Source organism: Patagioenas fasciata, chromosome 27 (assembly GCF_037038585.1).
Source record: "Patagioenas fasciata isolate bPatFas1 chromosome 27, bPatFas1.hap1, whole genome shotgun sequence".
Taxonomy (NCBI): domain Eukaryota; kingdom Metazoa; phylum Chordata; class Aves; order Columbiformes; family Columbidae; genus Patagioenas; species Patagioenas fasciata.
In genome coordinates, this window is record NC_092546.1 from 1,113,301 (window position 1) to 1,130,959 (window position 17,659).

Consider the following 17,659-nt stretch of genomic DNA (forward strand, 5'->3'; position numbering starts at 1 on the left):
CAGCAGCAAGTCCCAGGGAAAGGGGGAAGTGTTTGATGTTTTCCCAGGCCCCTGAGATTCAGCACCTCCGCAGCAAATGGCATTTCACATTTGAGAGGCCCCAGAACCTTTGAATCCACCTCTGCACTCTGCTGGCTTGGACCCTGCCTCTGCTTTGGGCAGGGGGATGGTCAGGCCTCCCTGTGCTGGAGAGGGCAGCCCTAGGGAACAGAGACCTACTGGAAGCCTCCTGCACCACAATTAAGGAAATCCAACAGCCACAACACTGAAGTAACAAAACAAACCTTTCCTGGGATTTTTATACCCTTTCAGGAAGCTCAGATTTCAGGTAAACATAACACGAACCCACGTCTGTAGGATGATGCTCCTACGCTCCCCACACCAGCGTCAAACCAACCTGCTCTGGAGATGTTGACACCAGTTAACATCTGGCTACTCACAGACTTTCTGGCTTTAATTACAATCTGCGCTGCTTAAACTGTAATCCTGATATTTTACCAGGAGACAGAGCCCACAAAGGGGATGGTTAATTCATGTCACCCATAACAGATGCTCCAGGGACCTCAGCAGAACAGATCTAGTAGCGATCCCACCAGACTTGCCATGCACGGTGGGGCACAGCTTGGAGACGTGCCCTCCAGCAGACAGGAAAGCTAGTTCTTACCTGGGGATCAAAATTAACTGTGATCAGTTTGGTTTCTGGATCTCGCCGGATAAGCGGTTGAGTAAGGTTGTACTGTGATTTTTCAGAGACTGTCTGGGACCAGTCTGCATAGAGCTTCTCCTGATACCTGCCGAAAAACAAACAAACAAATTAAAACATCCACCACGTAGCTGCCAAGCCCGCACACCAAGACATAGAACCAAATAAAAGCCAAGTCCACTTCTGAGGGCTGAAGAACATCAAGGAATATTTAAAACCCACCCACACCACCTCCATAAAGATCTTGGCTTCAAAGACAAACACCTGAAAACCAGTGACAGCATCAAGTCAGGAAAACAAAGATCCCCCAAGTACCATTCTTAGCAGAGGATTCAAATTTGGGGACAAACATTCAAAAGCTCAGAGCAATCAGTTCAGTTTTAGCATCAAACATTAAGATATTAAGTGAGGTGCAACGAATCCCACTCCCACTTGTGGAATACACACATTACAGCCACGGTAAGTACACTGTGAATGGGCACAAGTGGATTGAGACTTCTGGTCAGCTCAGGTTTTCTACCACAGCATCTCCTACATCCAAAAGAATCTCGTTCCAACATTTCTGCTGGGCTGCACAGCCCCTGTCCCTCCCATGCAAACTTCTCATTTCAAGATATCACAGAAAGACTGTGGTGTGTAGCAAAGGATTCCTCCTCCTCTCTCATCACAAAATTCCTTCTGGCTTAGAAAGAGACATTCTCAGGCCCTGGGCTTGCAAACGTGCTGAAAGGTGGTTTAGAGAAGGAGAAGGAAATGGCCTCAAGTTGCACCAGGGGAGGTTCAGACTGGATATTAGGAAACATTTCTTCCCCAAAGGGCTGTCGGGCATTGGAACAGGCTGCGAGGGCAGTGGTGGAGTCACCATCCCTGGAGGGGTGGACAGACGTGGAGACGAGGTTCTCAGGGACACGGGGCAGTGCCAGGGTTGTGTTAATGGATGGACATGAGGGTCTCTTCCAACCAAAACAATTCTATGATTCTATAAGGTTTGGCTTTTTTTCATATAGTTACAGTCATGCCTGAGCCACCACTTACCTGTCGAGCAGCTGGATCATTTCTTCATACTTCTCTATCACCCTTCTTCCTTCAGCAGAGTCCAAGCAGCTGGTGGCACAACAGACAAGCTCAGCGTTACATTTAGCCCTGTGAGGCTGCAGTCTCTATTTACCCCTTCCCAAAACCACCCACCACCTTGCAGGCAGAGCCTGGCTGGGGATCTTACATTCCAACCCCACCATATCGCCCAAAACCATTTCACTGCACAAAAGCTCTCCAAGCCCCAGTGCGCCCTTTTGCGGGTGTTTGCATGGCAACTGGCAAATGAGAACCACGTCCTGGGGGAAGAACAAGGGCCCAGAGCTGCTGGAGGAACACTGGTCTCCGTAACATACTCAATGCTCCGGTGTTTGCACAGAGCAGGGCAACCTCTGCTCACCAGCCACCACTTTCTGAGGTCAAAGAGGCACAGAAAGAAGCAGAGTGTGGCTCCCGGCAGATGAAGCTCTTGGCGGTGCCCAATTCATGCCCCTCAAACCGAAGAGCAAAGGTGTCCCAGAGTGCGGGAGGCAGAGCCCTGGCCACGCTGCCAGGGCTGTACAGCCCAGGGAACAGCAGGCCAGAGGAATTCTTATCATGCTGTCTTTTCCCCACTGTTTCATCTACAATATCCAAGTTTTCCTCAAGATGGTTGTTGATTTTGGAGGACATATTGACAAAACTTGAATTAACTTAACCAAAAGCTGGAAAAAAGGAGCGCCTGAGCAGTCACCGCTGGGCAAGTGCTGAGAAACCTGCTGGAAGTAAACAAGTCCTCTGAGCAAATCCAAGTAAATCCCAGCAAAACCACTTTTGTTTCTCCTTTTTAATCCTTTTTCCCTTTCAACAGCATCATGTCACCACCGTTGCAGAGCATGTTATTAACTACTCTAAACAGAGGACAGAAAATCAGTGTGAAATGCAGATCTGGGTCCTTCATGGTGGACAAAAATTTGCCATTTAGGTTCAAATCAGACATGATAACTTGGGCTCTGTGCTGGGAACAGCCCAAGAGTTTGTTTCATTGCACCAATGTCTTTGCTGCTGCAGAATAACTGTGCACTTAAAGACACTTAATGGCAAGATACAGTGAGAGAAGGTTACAAACATGGTACAGTGACGGTCAACTTATTTTGGTCAAGTACATTAAAAAAGTGGATCCATTTACACAGAATCCTGACCAGCACACGTGAAGCCATTCCTGTGAGCTACCAGGTGCAGTCCCTAGAACATCCTCAGTTGTCATAAGTCCAACACTGCCTTGCTTACAGAGCTCTTAAACGTTGTCTCATGTGGTGCCAGCTGTGAGTATGAGGCCATACTTCCCTGACACCATCCGTTATAACAAGCATTTGGGTGATAAATATACCAGCATTGGTTTCTTTCCTTGATCTTGGGAGATGGCTCCTTTGTTTAACGCTGAGAAAGTTTTCTTCTGCCCAACAAAATGCTCGTCTGCTCCCCAACATGCAAACCCAGCTCCATCGACCCATCTCAGCTGAGTCCAGCCCAGCACTTCTCTGCTATTCACAGTTTGGATGATGCCAGAACCAGGACTTGCAGCTGAGGAGGTCCTGGAGAACATGCTGAGTGGGATTGCAGCAGGAAAGGTTCTGATACCTCTTTCAATTGCAACCCGGGAACTATGTCTGAAAGCTGAATAGCCCACTGTGCCTCTTAATCGCTTCAAAACAAATCCAGTTAATGAGTTTCTTAAAAAAAATAATGATCACAAGGAAGCTGAAAAGCACCAGTGCAACCACTTCACACCTCTTTGACTAAGAATTATTTCAGCTATAACCATGGGATAATGTTCACCACAGAAAGAAAATCAGATTGATTACAGAGAAGATAGCAAGGTGGTCATAAAGCAACTTAGCTGGAACAGACACGCACAGATGTGGGATGTGCCTGAAGTGATCAAACGGCACCTGGATTCGCGCTCGCAGCTCCTGCGCCCAGCGCAGCGCTCCAGCCACCGGCGGCATGTTCTTGTGCACAGGGGGGGATCCTGGGGAGGGCACATTGGAACAGCGTTTGACTGAACACTGCACTTGTAACCCCAAAGATGCAACAACAGAACCTCATCTGCAGAAAACTGCTCTGATTTCCCAGCTTCCTTCCTTAAATCCAACATCTGCCACACTGATGTAGGTCTGTGACCAAGGCGAGTGCCTCTGGATCTCGAATAAGGAGCTGAGATCAAACGAGAAGCCCAGACTATGTCCAAACCTGAGCTGATGTGAGGTGTCCCTTGCCTGGGACACATTCCCCGCCCCTCACAAACACTGACATAGGGATTTCTGACCAGGAGTTACTTCTGTCCGTCTTATCTAACAGCCACAGAACAATAACCACAAATTCACAGCAAATGATTCTCTCCATGATTCTCTCCAGCCCAGGACTTGTCTCGTTCCAGTATGATCTTTCTGAGGCAAGTAAATAGGTTATTGTTCAAAATGACACACTTGAATCCTCATAATCTGATAGAAATCCACCCATTCCCCCCTGTGCCAACAGTCACGGGGAATAATAAACTTGGAAAAGGCTGATTAAACCCTTGGTTACAAAGTCCCACTCGCATACTTTGCATTTTAAGCATTGTAAGGGAAACAAAATAAATTCATTCTGAGGAGCACATGAGTGGGTTTGCAGGTCCCATGGGGTGTTGGAGGCAGCACACAAACGTGGAGAGAAACCTCCTGTCACAGCCTCGCTGGGAGAAAAGCTCGGCATGTGTCTCCATTCCCAGTCACATATCATGCATACACATTTGAAAAAGGGTATTTTTACTCCTAACCAATTATTTGCTTTAATACTAAGAACAGAGCTTTCCCAGGCATTTCCATTGCCACTAGGAGCTACAGAGGCTGAAAACATCTGCAATTTGTAAAGTTTTGGGTTCCTTAGAAAAATAAATCATTTCCCCCCCAAATTAATCTCAATCAAACTCCCTGTAAAACCCATTTTACTCAGCACGTTCTACCTACCGAGCTTCAGCTCTGCCTGGATGTGCCGGGAGTAGATCAGCCTGGCGTGGTCCAGGGCCCTGCTGAACATGCTGATGAGGACGGAGTATTTGCCAGCAGCATCTGCAGCGACTACCGGTCGCTCCAAAAGGCTCCCGAACATGTCCAGCAGCTGTTGGGGTGAACACGCAGGAAAAGAAGAGGGGAAAAATTTACAACCCCGACTCCTGCAGAGAGATCAGCTGGGACCTTCCTCCCCAGCCCAGATGCTTCAATACTGTCCGCACCAATGGGCACTTTGGAAAAAGGAAATTTGCTCCCTTTGTTACGGGGCCTCTCAGACTTTCTCTGGGGTTGGACCACATTCCAACTGTTGTTCTTCAAATGCTTCAAGATTTTCTATTTTTTTCAAAAAACTCACAAAGATAAACACTGTCACTTGCTAAAGTCTTTTCTACAAATGCTTATATTGATTTTTTTAAAAAAATACCATTTATTATTTCTGCAAGATAGATTAATTGATAAATAAACCAGCTTTGTTTCTAGAAAACCTGTTTCCAAAACTGAAACAGATCCATGTATTAATAATATTAACAAATTGATACTAACAATATCAATTCTCACCAGGAAATCCTAGAAAAAGCATGATTTCCCCCAACTTGCAGAGAGAGACACAAATATATCTCCTGGCATCCAAAAGCTTTGTGAGGGACCCACCAGCCTGAGCATCCCAAACCAAGAGCAGCCCAAAAGCTACAAGTCCCACTGTCCCACCAGCAAACACCAGCCCCATGTGCCTGTGGCTCCAGCACTGCCTGGTCTCCTCAGCGTGATTCTCACCGAGCCGGGTGCCCTGATTTCCCTTTTAGGGAAGAGCAAGGGAGCGATAAACAAACCTTGAAGGCGTGGTCCAAGTTGGAGGCGTCATCAAAAGCCTGGATGAAAATGGTGCCCAGCCGACGGTCCATGTCTTCTACTTTCTGCTGGAAACCAAAGGCATCCTGCTCAAAGTCCTGCACAAAGGCAAAACACAAGCTGTGAGGCTGCAAGATGGCACTAGGAAGGTACCTGTAACTCCTCGATCCAGAGATGCCCTCTCTTATTCACCGTGAACTAAGCCACTCCTCTGGCCAATCTTCAGCCATCGCAACGTGGCAAAGTCCTCACGAAGCTTGAGAACATTTCTGTGCTGTCCCATGGCTGAGATGTTGGCCCTTTCTCTGGGAGGGACCCTTTGGTCCTGAGGGCTTTCCACAGCCCACATGGCACTATCTTCAGCCTACAGGCAAGATGGACTATTTCCACACCCTCTCCCCCACCACTTGGCCTGAAGACCACACCATCATCCAGAAAACCCACGGATGCACCTGCTGAGTCCCAAATCCAACCTACTTTCAAGTCAAAACAAGCCTGTGGTTCCATGGTGAGCTGGTTGTGAGTGAGGCAGTTTCAAAACACTCGCACAGGTTGCCCAGAGAGGCTGTGGAGTCTCCACACTTGGACATAGGTAATCTTGGAGATATTTCACCTGACCAGTCACAGTCCTGCTCTAGCTGAGCCTGCTTTGAGCAGGGAAGGTGGACTGGGTGATCTCCAGAGGTCCTTTTCAAACTCAACAGTACTGGGTTTCTGTAATTTCCATCATCTTCTTGCACTGCTTTTCTTGCTTCAATTGTAATAAATCCTTTGAACTTCAAGAGTAACATCTATATTTGTTTTCCTACACGTAAAAGAGTCCAAATCAAAGACTGAACTTGACAGTCCGTGACAGTCCTTCTGTTCTAGCTTGGACAAAACCACTAAAAATGAGGTCATGTGTCTCTTTTCCAAAGGACAAAGTGCAAGGAAATAGCTTTTACTATTGCTACTGCTGAGCTCCAGCAGATCCAGATGCCATGTTTTAGCTAAAAAAAACGGCTCCAGCAGTGGCAGAGGGTGCAAAACTAGAGCACTGAAAGAACAAACATGACTCAGAGTCACACAAATGGCCATGGGGTCACCAAACCCAAGCCACCTCCTGCAGAGCCACTGTCACCTCTCCTCTGTGCCTGCCCTGCTGAAGGAGGGGTGCTATGGAGCAAGCAGCTTTCCAGCAAGAAACACTGGGGACGTGCCACCCCCTGCAGAGATGTACTGGGAGCTGCAGGAAGCAAAGCACGAGCCACCCATCCCCACACCAGGCAGGTCCCAGAGGGCTGGGAATATTCCTTTAATTAAAGCACTACTGATAATAAAATAGAGCATCCTTGAATTCTGAGAGCCCCAGATGCCATGTGTTCATCTAGGCAGGAGCGAACACATCCCAGAGATGATCTGAGTTGGCCCTCATCAGGCAAACTACCTTGTTTTTCCAAAACTAAGACAGAGTCTTATATTAATTTTTGCTGCAAAAGATGCTTACTTTTTTACATGTATAGCTGCCTGGACCCTATTTAAATTGACTTTTTTATGAACTGTAACTAGGGCTAATTTTTTGAATAGGGTTCATATTTCAAGCATCCTGAAAAATCATGCTATAGCTTGTTTTTGGGGTAGGTCTTATTTTTGGGGAAACATGGTAAATACCAAGAGCAGGAAAGCAAAGAGATGTGGGTGTTGGTATAGCTCTTATACCTCAGCAAGCACCATGTACAGCAAAAGCTTGTGCATAACTCATGGAAATCCCAGTTTCCCAGCTGCACTGATCTAAGGTGCTGATCTAGCAAGATATGTTAGATATAGACGTGCAAGAAGTCCCAAATCTCTGCAGGAAAGGCCAGCGGCTCCCTGTTCCCTCCAGTACCAGATCAGATCATAATGAAAGGAGGAAAGAGCTGGGAAGAAGATAGCAGGAAACTGCTGCTTTGGAAACATGCACATGTTCCTGATGTTCCCGCAAACTGGTCCCACCTACCGTGTTGGTCAGGTCAAGACAGTCATAGGTTCGCTCTGAAAACACCTTGTATGCCTCCTGGAATTCCTCATACATGTCCAGGACCTGCTGGCCCAGGGTCTTCCCTTTAATCCCACTGAATTCAATTTTCTCCAGCTTCATCAAGTCCAAGGAAGTTGCCAGGAGATCCTTCAAAGTCAACGGAGGGAGACACAGGTCATGATGTTGACAAAAGAAGATGACAACAGCTGTCACGACAGAGTTGCACTTGCTGAGGGACCTTCCCAAGCACAGCGCTGGTGCTCAGGCTGGGTGGCAGGGATGGGAAGGGGGGAGCCTGATCTGCCTGTCCTGAGCATCAGTGGCTGCTCATAACACGTCCCTGCCCAGTGAGACCTGCTGCAGCCACTAGAAATACCATGACAACTGTAAAATCGCTTTTAAGTGTATTTAAAGGACAGATCCAAAGCAGGATATGAGACTCTTATATGTCATCCAGCATAGCTAAGAATCCCAATTTTATAGGTATTAACCGAGGACAGATTTCTAATATTTACAGGTACCCAAACTGTCCAAAGCTCCTGCGCAGTCAAACCTCCACGTGTCCAAGTGGGTGTTGCAGCACCTGCCCCGCTGGCCCTCTCTGCTGAGGTGGCACACGGGTCCTTCCCTTCCCTTCCCATCCTCTGCAGCCTGGCAGTGTCACCTCTTGGGAAAATGTCCCGCTCCCCCAGTGGTGGTGGCAGCACTGGGCAGCTCTGCTGCCATCCCACCTCATCTGTCTCCCTAGCTAGGGCCAAGTAAGGGCTGGTTGAACATCCATTGTCTCAGAGGACCAGGAGAAATGTGCACAGGAATGTACTGGTGGCCACTCTCTGCTTGCACTTGTCCTGGGGCCACCCGAGCAGGGCAGCAGGTTTTACCACAGACACGTAATATGAAACAGTGCAACGAACCAAAGGAAAGGGATCCTTCCCTCTTCACGTGCTCATGGGCTACCCATGCACCAGTGTAACTGCAGCTTTTATGAAAATTCGAAAACAAATGCACATATGCATTCATATTCACTTCGACACACCAGCACATCCGCTTGAACAAATACCTAGTAAGGCAAAAAAATAATGTGGAAATACCAGTTGTCCCTTGCTTTGTCTTGCAAGGTTGCTTGAAATGAAGTGATGAGGGGAAATTGAGACGGAGAGAGATGCAGCAGTTTTCCTCATTAACAGGCTGGTGTGCACTATGCTTTTAATTATTGTTTTACAGCTCACTCCGCAGGCTCTCCCTCTGACTCCAGATACTGCAGCTTCTACTGTCCCTGGAGTGTGGGACAGCCACGGAAGGAGGAAACAGACACTGGTCAAAACGCACAGTGCCCCAGCTCAAAACCTCCCCACTGGCTTTTGTCTGCAGCCCATATCCACAGTGTGCCCATGGCATCCATGGAATCCCAGCAGTCAGTGCCCCAGAGCCTTTACAGGGTCCCAGTAAACCTGTCACCAACACTGTCCTCATGATAACCTGCAGTTATTCCTGTGTCTATTTATATTCCTCTCTACACCGACCAGCATAATTTGGTTTATTTCACATCAAACCCTACTGGAAACCATCATTATGAATACTTTTAAAATAGGCACCAGTCATGACAGTTTTCAACATAGTTAATTAAGGAACACATAAAAGTATATGGCACATTTAAAGCAGTAAAACTGCAAACACCAGCAACCTGTACACTGGCCATCCAACCCTACACACTGAGAACGCAGCAACAATCAACAAAGAAATTCATTTGGGATGTGTGTGGAGAGCAGATGAATGTGTGTGGTTAGCCACGTGAGAGATAACAGGTACATGCAAGGTCTGTACAAGAGGTACATACAGTATCTGTATAAGAGGTATATACAGTGTCTGTATAACAGGTACATATGGTGTCTGTATGTCTGTGGTCTCCAGACACAGCCATGTGGTAAGGAGAGCATAGGGAGCTCCCACATTCACACTCAGACCTGCTCTCTGCAGAACATCTCCTGTGGCTCAAGGAGCCCTTGGCCACACTGGGAGCTCAGGGATGACACCCCAATGTCCCTGCCTCAGGTGACAGATCTGGCAAACAGGGACACCCCTGAGCCACAGCACCCCAGTTTGATGGACTATGAGGATGCGAAGGGACAACCTGGTGAGGAACGTGTCCCTGCTCCTCCCCAGGCCCACGTGGCACAGCCAAGGGGATCCTGCCATCTGGCCTCTCCAAGACAGGCAGGACCCAGCTCTAGGGTGTCATAGAATCATAGAACCATTTCAGTTGGAAGAGACCCTTAAGATCATTGAGTCCAACCATAACCTAAATCTGTCTCTGATGGCACCAGGAGACCTGGGAGATTACATTGCTTTATTTACAGCTGTGCAAACCACACCTCCAGTAATCCTCCTTTTCTTGCCCCAACAGGAGCAAGGAGTCCAACGGGACTCCTGAGAGCAAAAAACACACCTATCAACCTGACCAGCTTACATATGCACTGAGCAGGACATAGTAAAACACAGTCTTAGACTCGCTGTAACAGGAGACCTAACAGCAAAAGAGTGGCCCCATTCCCTGGTATCAGGTGAAGCTATAGAAAGCAAAGATGCCAGCAAGTGATCTCCTGGCTACAGAGTTCTCCTGACGGTTTGCAATGTTTTTCAAGACCAGAGTCTCACCTCCACCATCTCCAGTCTCTTCAGGAAGGTGTCCAGCCTCGCAAACACCATCGTGGAGCTGAAGTCCCACTCCCTCACTTCTTGGCCTGGTTCATAATACATGTGCAGTTTTTCCCTTCTCTCCTCAAATGCCTCTTTGAACATGTTCAGGATACCGAGCACCATTCGCACCTTGCCCAGGCTCTCCTCCATGTCCCCTTTCAGAAGGTCTTCTGGAGACAGGTACACCAGGGCCTGGAAGAGCAAAATCACACCTGAGAGGTCACTTCTGCCATCATGGAAAACAAGGACTTCTTGTGTTGAACACATTTGAACCTGTTTATTAAGTTAAATGTTGCCTAAAGAATCACTTTTCCAGGGAAGGACAATAGGAAGAAGGGGAGAGGGGACACAGGGGACTGCAAACACAGGCATCACAGCCACAGACCTGCTCAATGAGAAGGTTGCAGATCTCCTGGAGCAGCACCACTATCCGCACGGGCATGTTGTAGTGCTTGGAGGCGACCCAGATCAAACACACCACGTGGAGCAGGGGGAGCAGGAAAGGCTTCACCTCGCTGAACTCAACCCTCTCTACGTCTTCCAAGCGGCGCTTGAGGGGTGTCAGGTGCAGGTGAACGTCCTGAGCTTCAGTCAAAGCTGTGTTGAGAGACGTGAGAAGCGGTAAGAACCACCCAGCTGCGGTGTGCTGGGTTCCCAGCTAGGTGCTGGCCTCACCACATGGAAAAGTGCCTGGGAAAAGAAACTGTCCTGACAAGCACTGAGCACCCTCAGCCACCTGTGTGCTGCAGGTCACTCACTCGTGAACATCACTCACCTGCGGCAGTAACCAGAACAGAAATAAGCTGATGTGATGGCAGGGGACAGGGAGCTGGGACAGGGCTTCGTGGAGAGCCTGAGTCCACAACTGCTAAAAAGTCACACGGAATTTGCCCAACAGCACCAAAAATACAGTGCTGCCATGGCTGTGAGCCATGGCCTTGCTGTACAGCACGACAGGCTGTACAGCCTTGGCCTGAGCCCTTTTTAGCTCAGTTTTGGCTCAAGCAACTCCTTGTCCAGTGGGCAGATGACGACGGCCCCACTAGTCCTGACTGTAATAGAAAACCTGTCAACAGTAAAGCAACTGATGTCTGACTCGTCGAAAGCTTTAGCTTAGCTCTGTACAGCTGTGTGGTTTTACCCTGAAGAATTACCCCAGAGCGCAAGCATTAATAAAACCAGATCGTTGTGCAATTAAACCTGTGGACCAACAAGAAGTGACAGAAGTGCTTGAATGCATGCAAAAATAACCCCTAAGGCCCAAGACCAAGGAAGAAGAGACTCCCACTATCAGCATCACCCTCCCAGCAAATCCACCAACAGCAGCCACACCAGTACAATGCCAGGGAAAGGGGCAGAGACTTAAAAGCAGGTGCACACAAATCTGAACTGCGCTGTAATGGAAATTAACAATTATAGTCCAAATTATCCAATTAGGGTTAGTATCGCTGTAGCCGGATTAAAACCAAATATTTGTTGTATTTTGATTAAACCCTTAAAGTATTAATTAGTTTAACAATGAACCCTTGGCTCCTTATATAAGGGGTGTTTCTCCAGCCCATTTAAACTGCACAATGCAGAGTGTGACACAGATCCTTAAGAGATTCAATGTTTGCACGTGAAGTGGTGAAGAACAGTGTTTTCTGCCAGCACGTGCACAGCTAACACAGTCTGGATGGTTTCATTGTGCCAGAGAGCAGCTGGGTTGGACATGGATGTCCAGCTGTGTTGGTCTGCAGGGACAGACCAGCAGGACTACACTGTTTTTCACTACAGACAGGGATTTGCAATATTTCCTTGGGCTGCGCTCAACTCCCCTAAGCAAAGCAAAGCAAGGAAATTCGGGCTGCAGTGGCCAAAGCCTGAGAAGCAGCGCTCTAACAAAGCAGTCTTAGGTACAAGATCTGTCCTCTTAGTCTGAACTCCCATTCCTGCATAATAACACCAGAGGAGCTGGTGGAAGTTGAGGTGAGTCCTGTTAGAGTAATGCAAACACTTTATTACAGCAGAATAAATTCCCAAACCCATTCACCCTGAACTTTGGCAAGAGTCTGGCTCAACAGACCAGCGATGGAGCTTGTCCCAGCCTGGAAACAAAAGCCTAGACTCAAGCACAAGCAGCCCAGTCTCAATTCACAAACTAGAAAGATTTGGCTTGAAATCAGTCACACCAGGCCATGAAGAAAGGCCAGAAGCCAGCACTGTGGTAAAGTTGCCCCAGCATCTCACCTGCCTCAACATCCATTAGCATGGTTTTGAAGGCTGGGATGTAGCTGCTCTCAACTCTCTCCAGCAGCTCCATCATGTTCCTGACCTTCCTCGTTGTCAGCTGGTTGTAAATGCATTCCAGGTCATCACACCTACAGCAACCGAGACACAGAATCACAGAATCAGTTGGTTGGAAGAGACCCTCAAGATCGAGTCCAACCATAACCTAACCCCTGGCACTGCCCCATGTCCCTGAGAATGTCATCTCTGTGACTGTTCAACCCCTCCAGGGATGGTGACTCCACCACTGCCCTGGGCAGCCTGTTCCAATGCTTCACAACCCCTTCTGGGAAGAAATGTTTCCTAATATCCAACCTCAGCCTCCCCTGGTGCAACTTGAGGCCGTTTCCTCTGCTCCTGGCGCTTGTTCCTGGGGAGCAGAGCCCGACCCCCCCTGGCTCCAAGCTCCTTTCAGGCAGTTCAGAGATCAGAAGGTCTCCCCTCAGCTCCTGTTCTCCAGCTGAACCCCCCAGGTCCCTCAGCCACTCCCATCACACTTGTGCTCCAGCCCCTCACCAGCTCTATTCCCTTCTCTCAACTCACTCCACTACCTCAAGGTCTTTCTTGGCCTGAGGGGCCCAAAACTGATTTGAGGTTTGGCTTCCCCAGCGCTGAGTACAGTGGGACAGTCATTGCCCTGGGCCTGCTGGCCACACTGTTCTTGATGCACACCAGGATGCTGGTGGCCATGTTACCCACCTACACTGGGCCATCAGCTGTCCCCCAACATCATCTGTTTCCCCTGGGCCTGATTCAGGGCTTCCTCCAGCTACACATGGACTGTGGAAATGGGAGAAAGCTGCATGAGGCACAGACAAACCCTACAGGACAGAAAGTGCTGAGTTCAGCATGACAGCAGCTCTGCTACTGACAGAACATCGCTGAAAAAAAGCCATCGTGTTTCTGCAGGCATTACCAACAGCTCTCCAGCCAGCAGGGCTTTGCCCCGAGTCAGCCTGAACCAGTACAGCACAAAGGTTTTCAAAGGGCAGGAGGAAATACCACTCCCAGGCTCCTGAGCATCTAAAGCCCCTCTGGCCCTGACAGATGAACAGCAGCCAGCTGAGATGCACCATTTCCAGACAGCCCCCAGCAGGTGTCCATCAGCAATTACTCCTGTGGATGGCTCCTAGTGAACAGTGACGAAAGAGTGCCCAGAGCGGGTGTGGAGTCTCCTTCTCTGAGACATTCGAACCCGCCTGGACCCACCTGTGTGATCTGCTCTGTGACCCTGCGTGAGCAGGGCTTGGACTGGGGGATCTGCAGAGGTCCCTTCAGCCCAACCAGCCTGGGATCCTGTAAAGGGCATTTCTGAAAAAAGTCCCTTGAGGTGTAGCCCCTGTGGTGGGGCTAAGTTAAAACACAGCCAGCTGCCCAGTGACCTCCCAGGCACTTTGCAGATCACGATGATTTTCTGTGCGGGAGCAATTTTCCTTAGTTGAAGCCTACATGAACCCCAAGTGGCCTGTTCTTCTCAACTCATGGAATTAGCAGCCCCACCACCAGCACTCTCCCTCTACACAAAACCAGCACCACAGGGCACCATGCACTGGCCAGGCTGCTCTGGGTACCTGTTCTTCCAGAACTCCAGCTCCACCTTCGGGTTCGGATTGCTGCCTTGCAGGAGAGGCTCTGAAGACTCTTTCTTCAGTGCCTCCTGGATCTGGTGGCTCCAGTCTATGATGGCCGACTCCATGGCATACACCAGAGATTTATCTATCCGTTCCATGCTGTAGTAAACAGAGTACGTGATTAACTTTGTTGATGTGCATTGCTCAGTTGGATCTACTTCCAATGGCCGTGTGGGCAGCTGGATTTTACAGGGTTTCACATTTCAAAACCACAAAACAATCAAACCCCATAAGATTTTGTCACTGGTTTAATATAGGAATTACACTCTGGAGAAAATGGCTGAATGTCTGCAGCAGTGTGGGCAACAACACTGTTCATAAAGTGAATGGTGGAAATGAAGAGCCAGTCGCCACCTCTCTGCACAGCCAGTCATTGTCACATCAGATCCATTCAGGTTCAGGATCTGACCTGGAGACTCACACATCCAGCAAGATTCTCTCTCCCCATACCATTCTGCCTCAAAATATTCTACATCCCTGCAGTCATTAACTCACTTAATTCAGCAAGAAACACCACCAAGTGGGCTGGGAAGCTGAGGACAGGTCACCCCACTGCCTTGGAAGCAGTAACTTCTCACAAAATCCCACCCGCACCACGTCCTGTCTGAGGAGTGATTCATTCCACTGCACCCACACATCTCCTGGGGTTCCACAGGGGCACGCACGCAGCCCAGACACGATGACAACTTGATGTACAAACGCATCTGCTTCTCTGGACCTTCCAGAACCTGTTATTTTGGGGTGGTACTCACGATTTCTCATTTTCCAGATCAATGTCCTCAATTCCCTCTGAGCCAGCTGGGAGAGGCAGCAAGGTCTTGCCGTCTACTTGGCCAACAACTGTGAAAATGGTACTTTTGAGGTTGTGGACATGACGCACGATGTCTTGTGACACCACTTGTGGCCAGCCCTGATGGTTCTTCTTGTTCGTTAGGATGGGCACGATCACCTACAGCGGGAGTCACGGAAGACCAATGGAGAAAAAAGTGCAGCAGGAGACAGACGGGCCACCAGGCTCTGAGGTCTGTGCTTGGCCAAGCCTGGAGACCCATATTCATTGCTGTCTCAAGCAGTTCCCATGTGAAATAGAGGCAGCTGATGATGAATGGGCATCTCTACAGGCCCACTTTATACAGCAGAACACCCTTTTCCCCAAATCCAAGCAGCCAAGGAGGGTGGAAGCCAGTAGGCAAAGTGAGCAGCCCCATCCCCAGGCTCTCCCAGCCTTTCAAGCCCGCAACTGGAGATGGCCCCATGGGCTGCTGTCCCTTGCCCTCACAACTGTCCCCGGTGCTTGGTCCCCATGTCCCTGCCCATGGGCACAGCCGTCAGGCTGCCCTTTGAGCCTGCCAGGGCTGGGCTGAGCTCAGTGTGCTGCAAGGGAAGGTCTGCTGGTACCCCCTGGGATACACTGGTGGTGAGGGTCCCCCAGGTCCCAGCTGCAGCCCACCAAACAGGAGCTTTGCCTTTATCAGCACTTTTACTGACCCGGCAGCATGGGGTTGTGGGGCTGGTCGGGGTTTGCCCAGATTTGAGCTGCTTTTGGCTTGTTTGAGCTGTGACAGCAACACCGTGTCTGTCACCTATCCTGGCTGGCTCTGCACTGGGACCAGCCTGTGGCAACAGCCTAACAAAGCCAGGTTGTCCCTAGTGACAAACAACAGCCCTTTGTGTTACTGGACTCAGGGTGGGGGTAGGGGAGGGGGGGGAGGTGACTAAAGGCATAAAAATAGCTGCAAATGGACATAAAATTGAAACGGAATAAAGCAGCTCAGCACCTCCATGGTGCTGTCCCAGGATGCTGAAGACTCTTTGGAACTGTGGCTGGCTCTGTAGACCCGAAGAAGACCCGACCAGCCACCTTCGTGCCCAGGGAGCCGTGGGAAGGGGGAGCACAACCCCAGGGAACACACGGGCAGGTGCTGACGAGTTCACCTTCAGCAGTTTTAGCTGCATTATTAGCAAGATGTGTCTCTATTACTTAAAGCATGTGGACTGCTAATGCCAGTGATGTTGTAACCAGGCAAATGACAGCCGTTCATTTTCTTTCTGACTGTTAAAATGATAACTGGACTCAGGATGAAGCCCCAGCCCACAGAGCAGGTGTGTTCCCTTCGGCACCGCAGGAGTGAAGCAACAAGTGGACAAGGTCACCAGCTGTGACCCCTCACTGAATAAAGACAAAGTGTGGGCAGAGGAACACACGACCCCAACCCCAGGAAATTCAAGACCTTTTTCACCTTCACGCAGACCCACCCCATCTGCCTGACCCAGCACCACCGCTGCTTTTGCCTTCAAGTGAAGCTTGAGAGGAAAATAGGATGAAAACCAGGCACAATCTGCTCCCTGCAGAAATACTGCATGTCTGCACAGGGGAGAGCAAAGCCTGCAAACACGCAGCTGGGACGCACAATCCCGGCTCCCAAAGGCATTCAGAAAACAGGATTTAACAGGATCTGCCAAAGTGTTCCTACCCCACCATCTACCCATAGCAGACGGTGCTTGCAATGCTATTGGCCAGCCGTGATGCAAAACCACTGTTTGTGCAGACTTCGCAAGACCACGGGGCTCATCAAAACAAAAGCTCCCCGTATAAATAATGTGTTTTCTCACAAAACCAGGATAACCAGTCTGGCAGCCTGCTCTTGGGAATCCAATCTATCAGTCACCATCTTAATATACCAAACATCATGATCAGAGCTTCTCAAATCCAGCAGCTCCTCTGCTTTCCCATTACAGCCTCATTCCTGAGACTTCTCCAGGTGAGGAGCCATCAGGAATAAACCGAAACAACATTGTCTAGTTCAGGCTAATAACACAGCAAAGCAAAAGCACTCGAACCTCTTGACGATCTCTTTAAGAAAACATCAGCCCACCTGAGATAACCCGACACTGAGCTACAGGAGGCTCCTGAACATCACAAAACACTTTTTCACTATGAGAGTAATCGAGCACTGGCCCAGGTTGCCCAAAGAGGTTGTGAAGTCTCCATCCTTAGAGATAATGAAGAGCTACCTGGACATGGCCCTGGGCAACTGGCTCTGGATGGCCCTGCTTGAGCAGGGGTTTGGAGTAGGTGACCTGCAGATGTCCCCTCCAGCACCTGTGGGTACATCAGTCCCACAAGGACCCCACTGATAGACAGAGCTGATGTGGATCAGCATTCAGGTGGTTTATATGAGTTCTAAAGCCGTCCATGGTACTGCAAAGGGCAGAGTTAAGGGTACAAGTGCATCAGCAGAGAAGGGAGGGAGGCCAAGGAGCCTGTCTGTAGGAGGGGACACCTTCCCCGCTGCCATGTGCGAGGGGCACCCGGTACTCATGGGTGCCAGGGCTCCCTCTGCACCTCCGGGGCTGCCCAGGCCTCACAGGATCCCAGCCTGGTTAGGTTGAAGGGATCTCTGCAGATCCCCCAGTCCAAGCCCTGCTCACGCAGGGTCAC

The 17,659-nt window shown here is 49.4% G+C and overlaps 1 protein-coding gene across 2 annotated transcripts in view; it reads right to left on the bottom strand.

Moving 5' to 3' along the window:
• Positions 1-17,659, bottom strand: part of LOC139825711 (dynein axonemal heavy chain 9-like) — a 108,068-nt gene that overhangs the window by 86,773 nt on the left and 3,636 nt on the right. For both annotated transcript variants that reach the window (XM_071799732.1, XM_071799731.1), the window contains 12 exons: positions 14,970-15,166; positions 14,158-14,316; positions 13,286-13,366; positions 12,548-12,678; positions 10,704-10,915; positions 10,277-10,510; positions 7,601-7,768; positions 5,604-5,720; positions 4,729-4,879; positions 3,635-3,749; positions 1,739-1,807; positions 665-791 (listed from right to left, as the gene is read on the bottom strand). In XM_071799732.1, the coding sequence (XP_071655833.1) occupies positions 665-791; positions 1,739-1,807; positions 3,635-3,749; positions 4,729-4,879; positions 5,604-5,720; positions 7,601-7,768; positions 10,277-10,510; positions 10,704-10,915; positions 12,548-12,678; positions 13,286-13,366; positions 14,158-14,316; positions 14,970-15,166 (1,761 nt within the window). The remainder of the gene's footprint in view (positions 1-664; positions 792-1,738; positions 1,808-3,634; positions 3,750-4,728; positions 4,880-5,603; positions 5,721-7,600; positions 7,769-10,276; positions 10,511-10,703; positions 10,916-12,547; positions 12,679-13,285; positions 13,367-14,157; positions 14,317-14,969; positions 15,167-17,659) is intronic.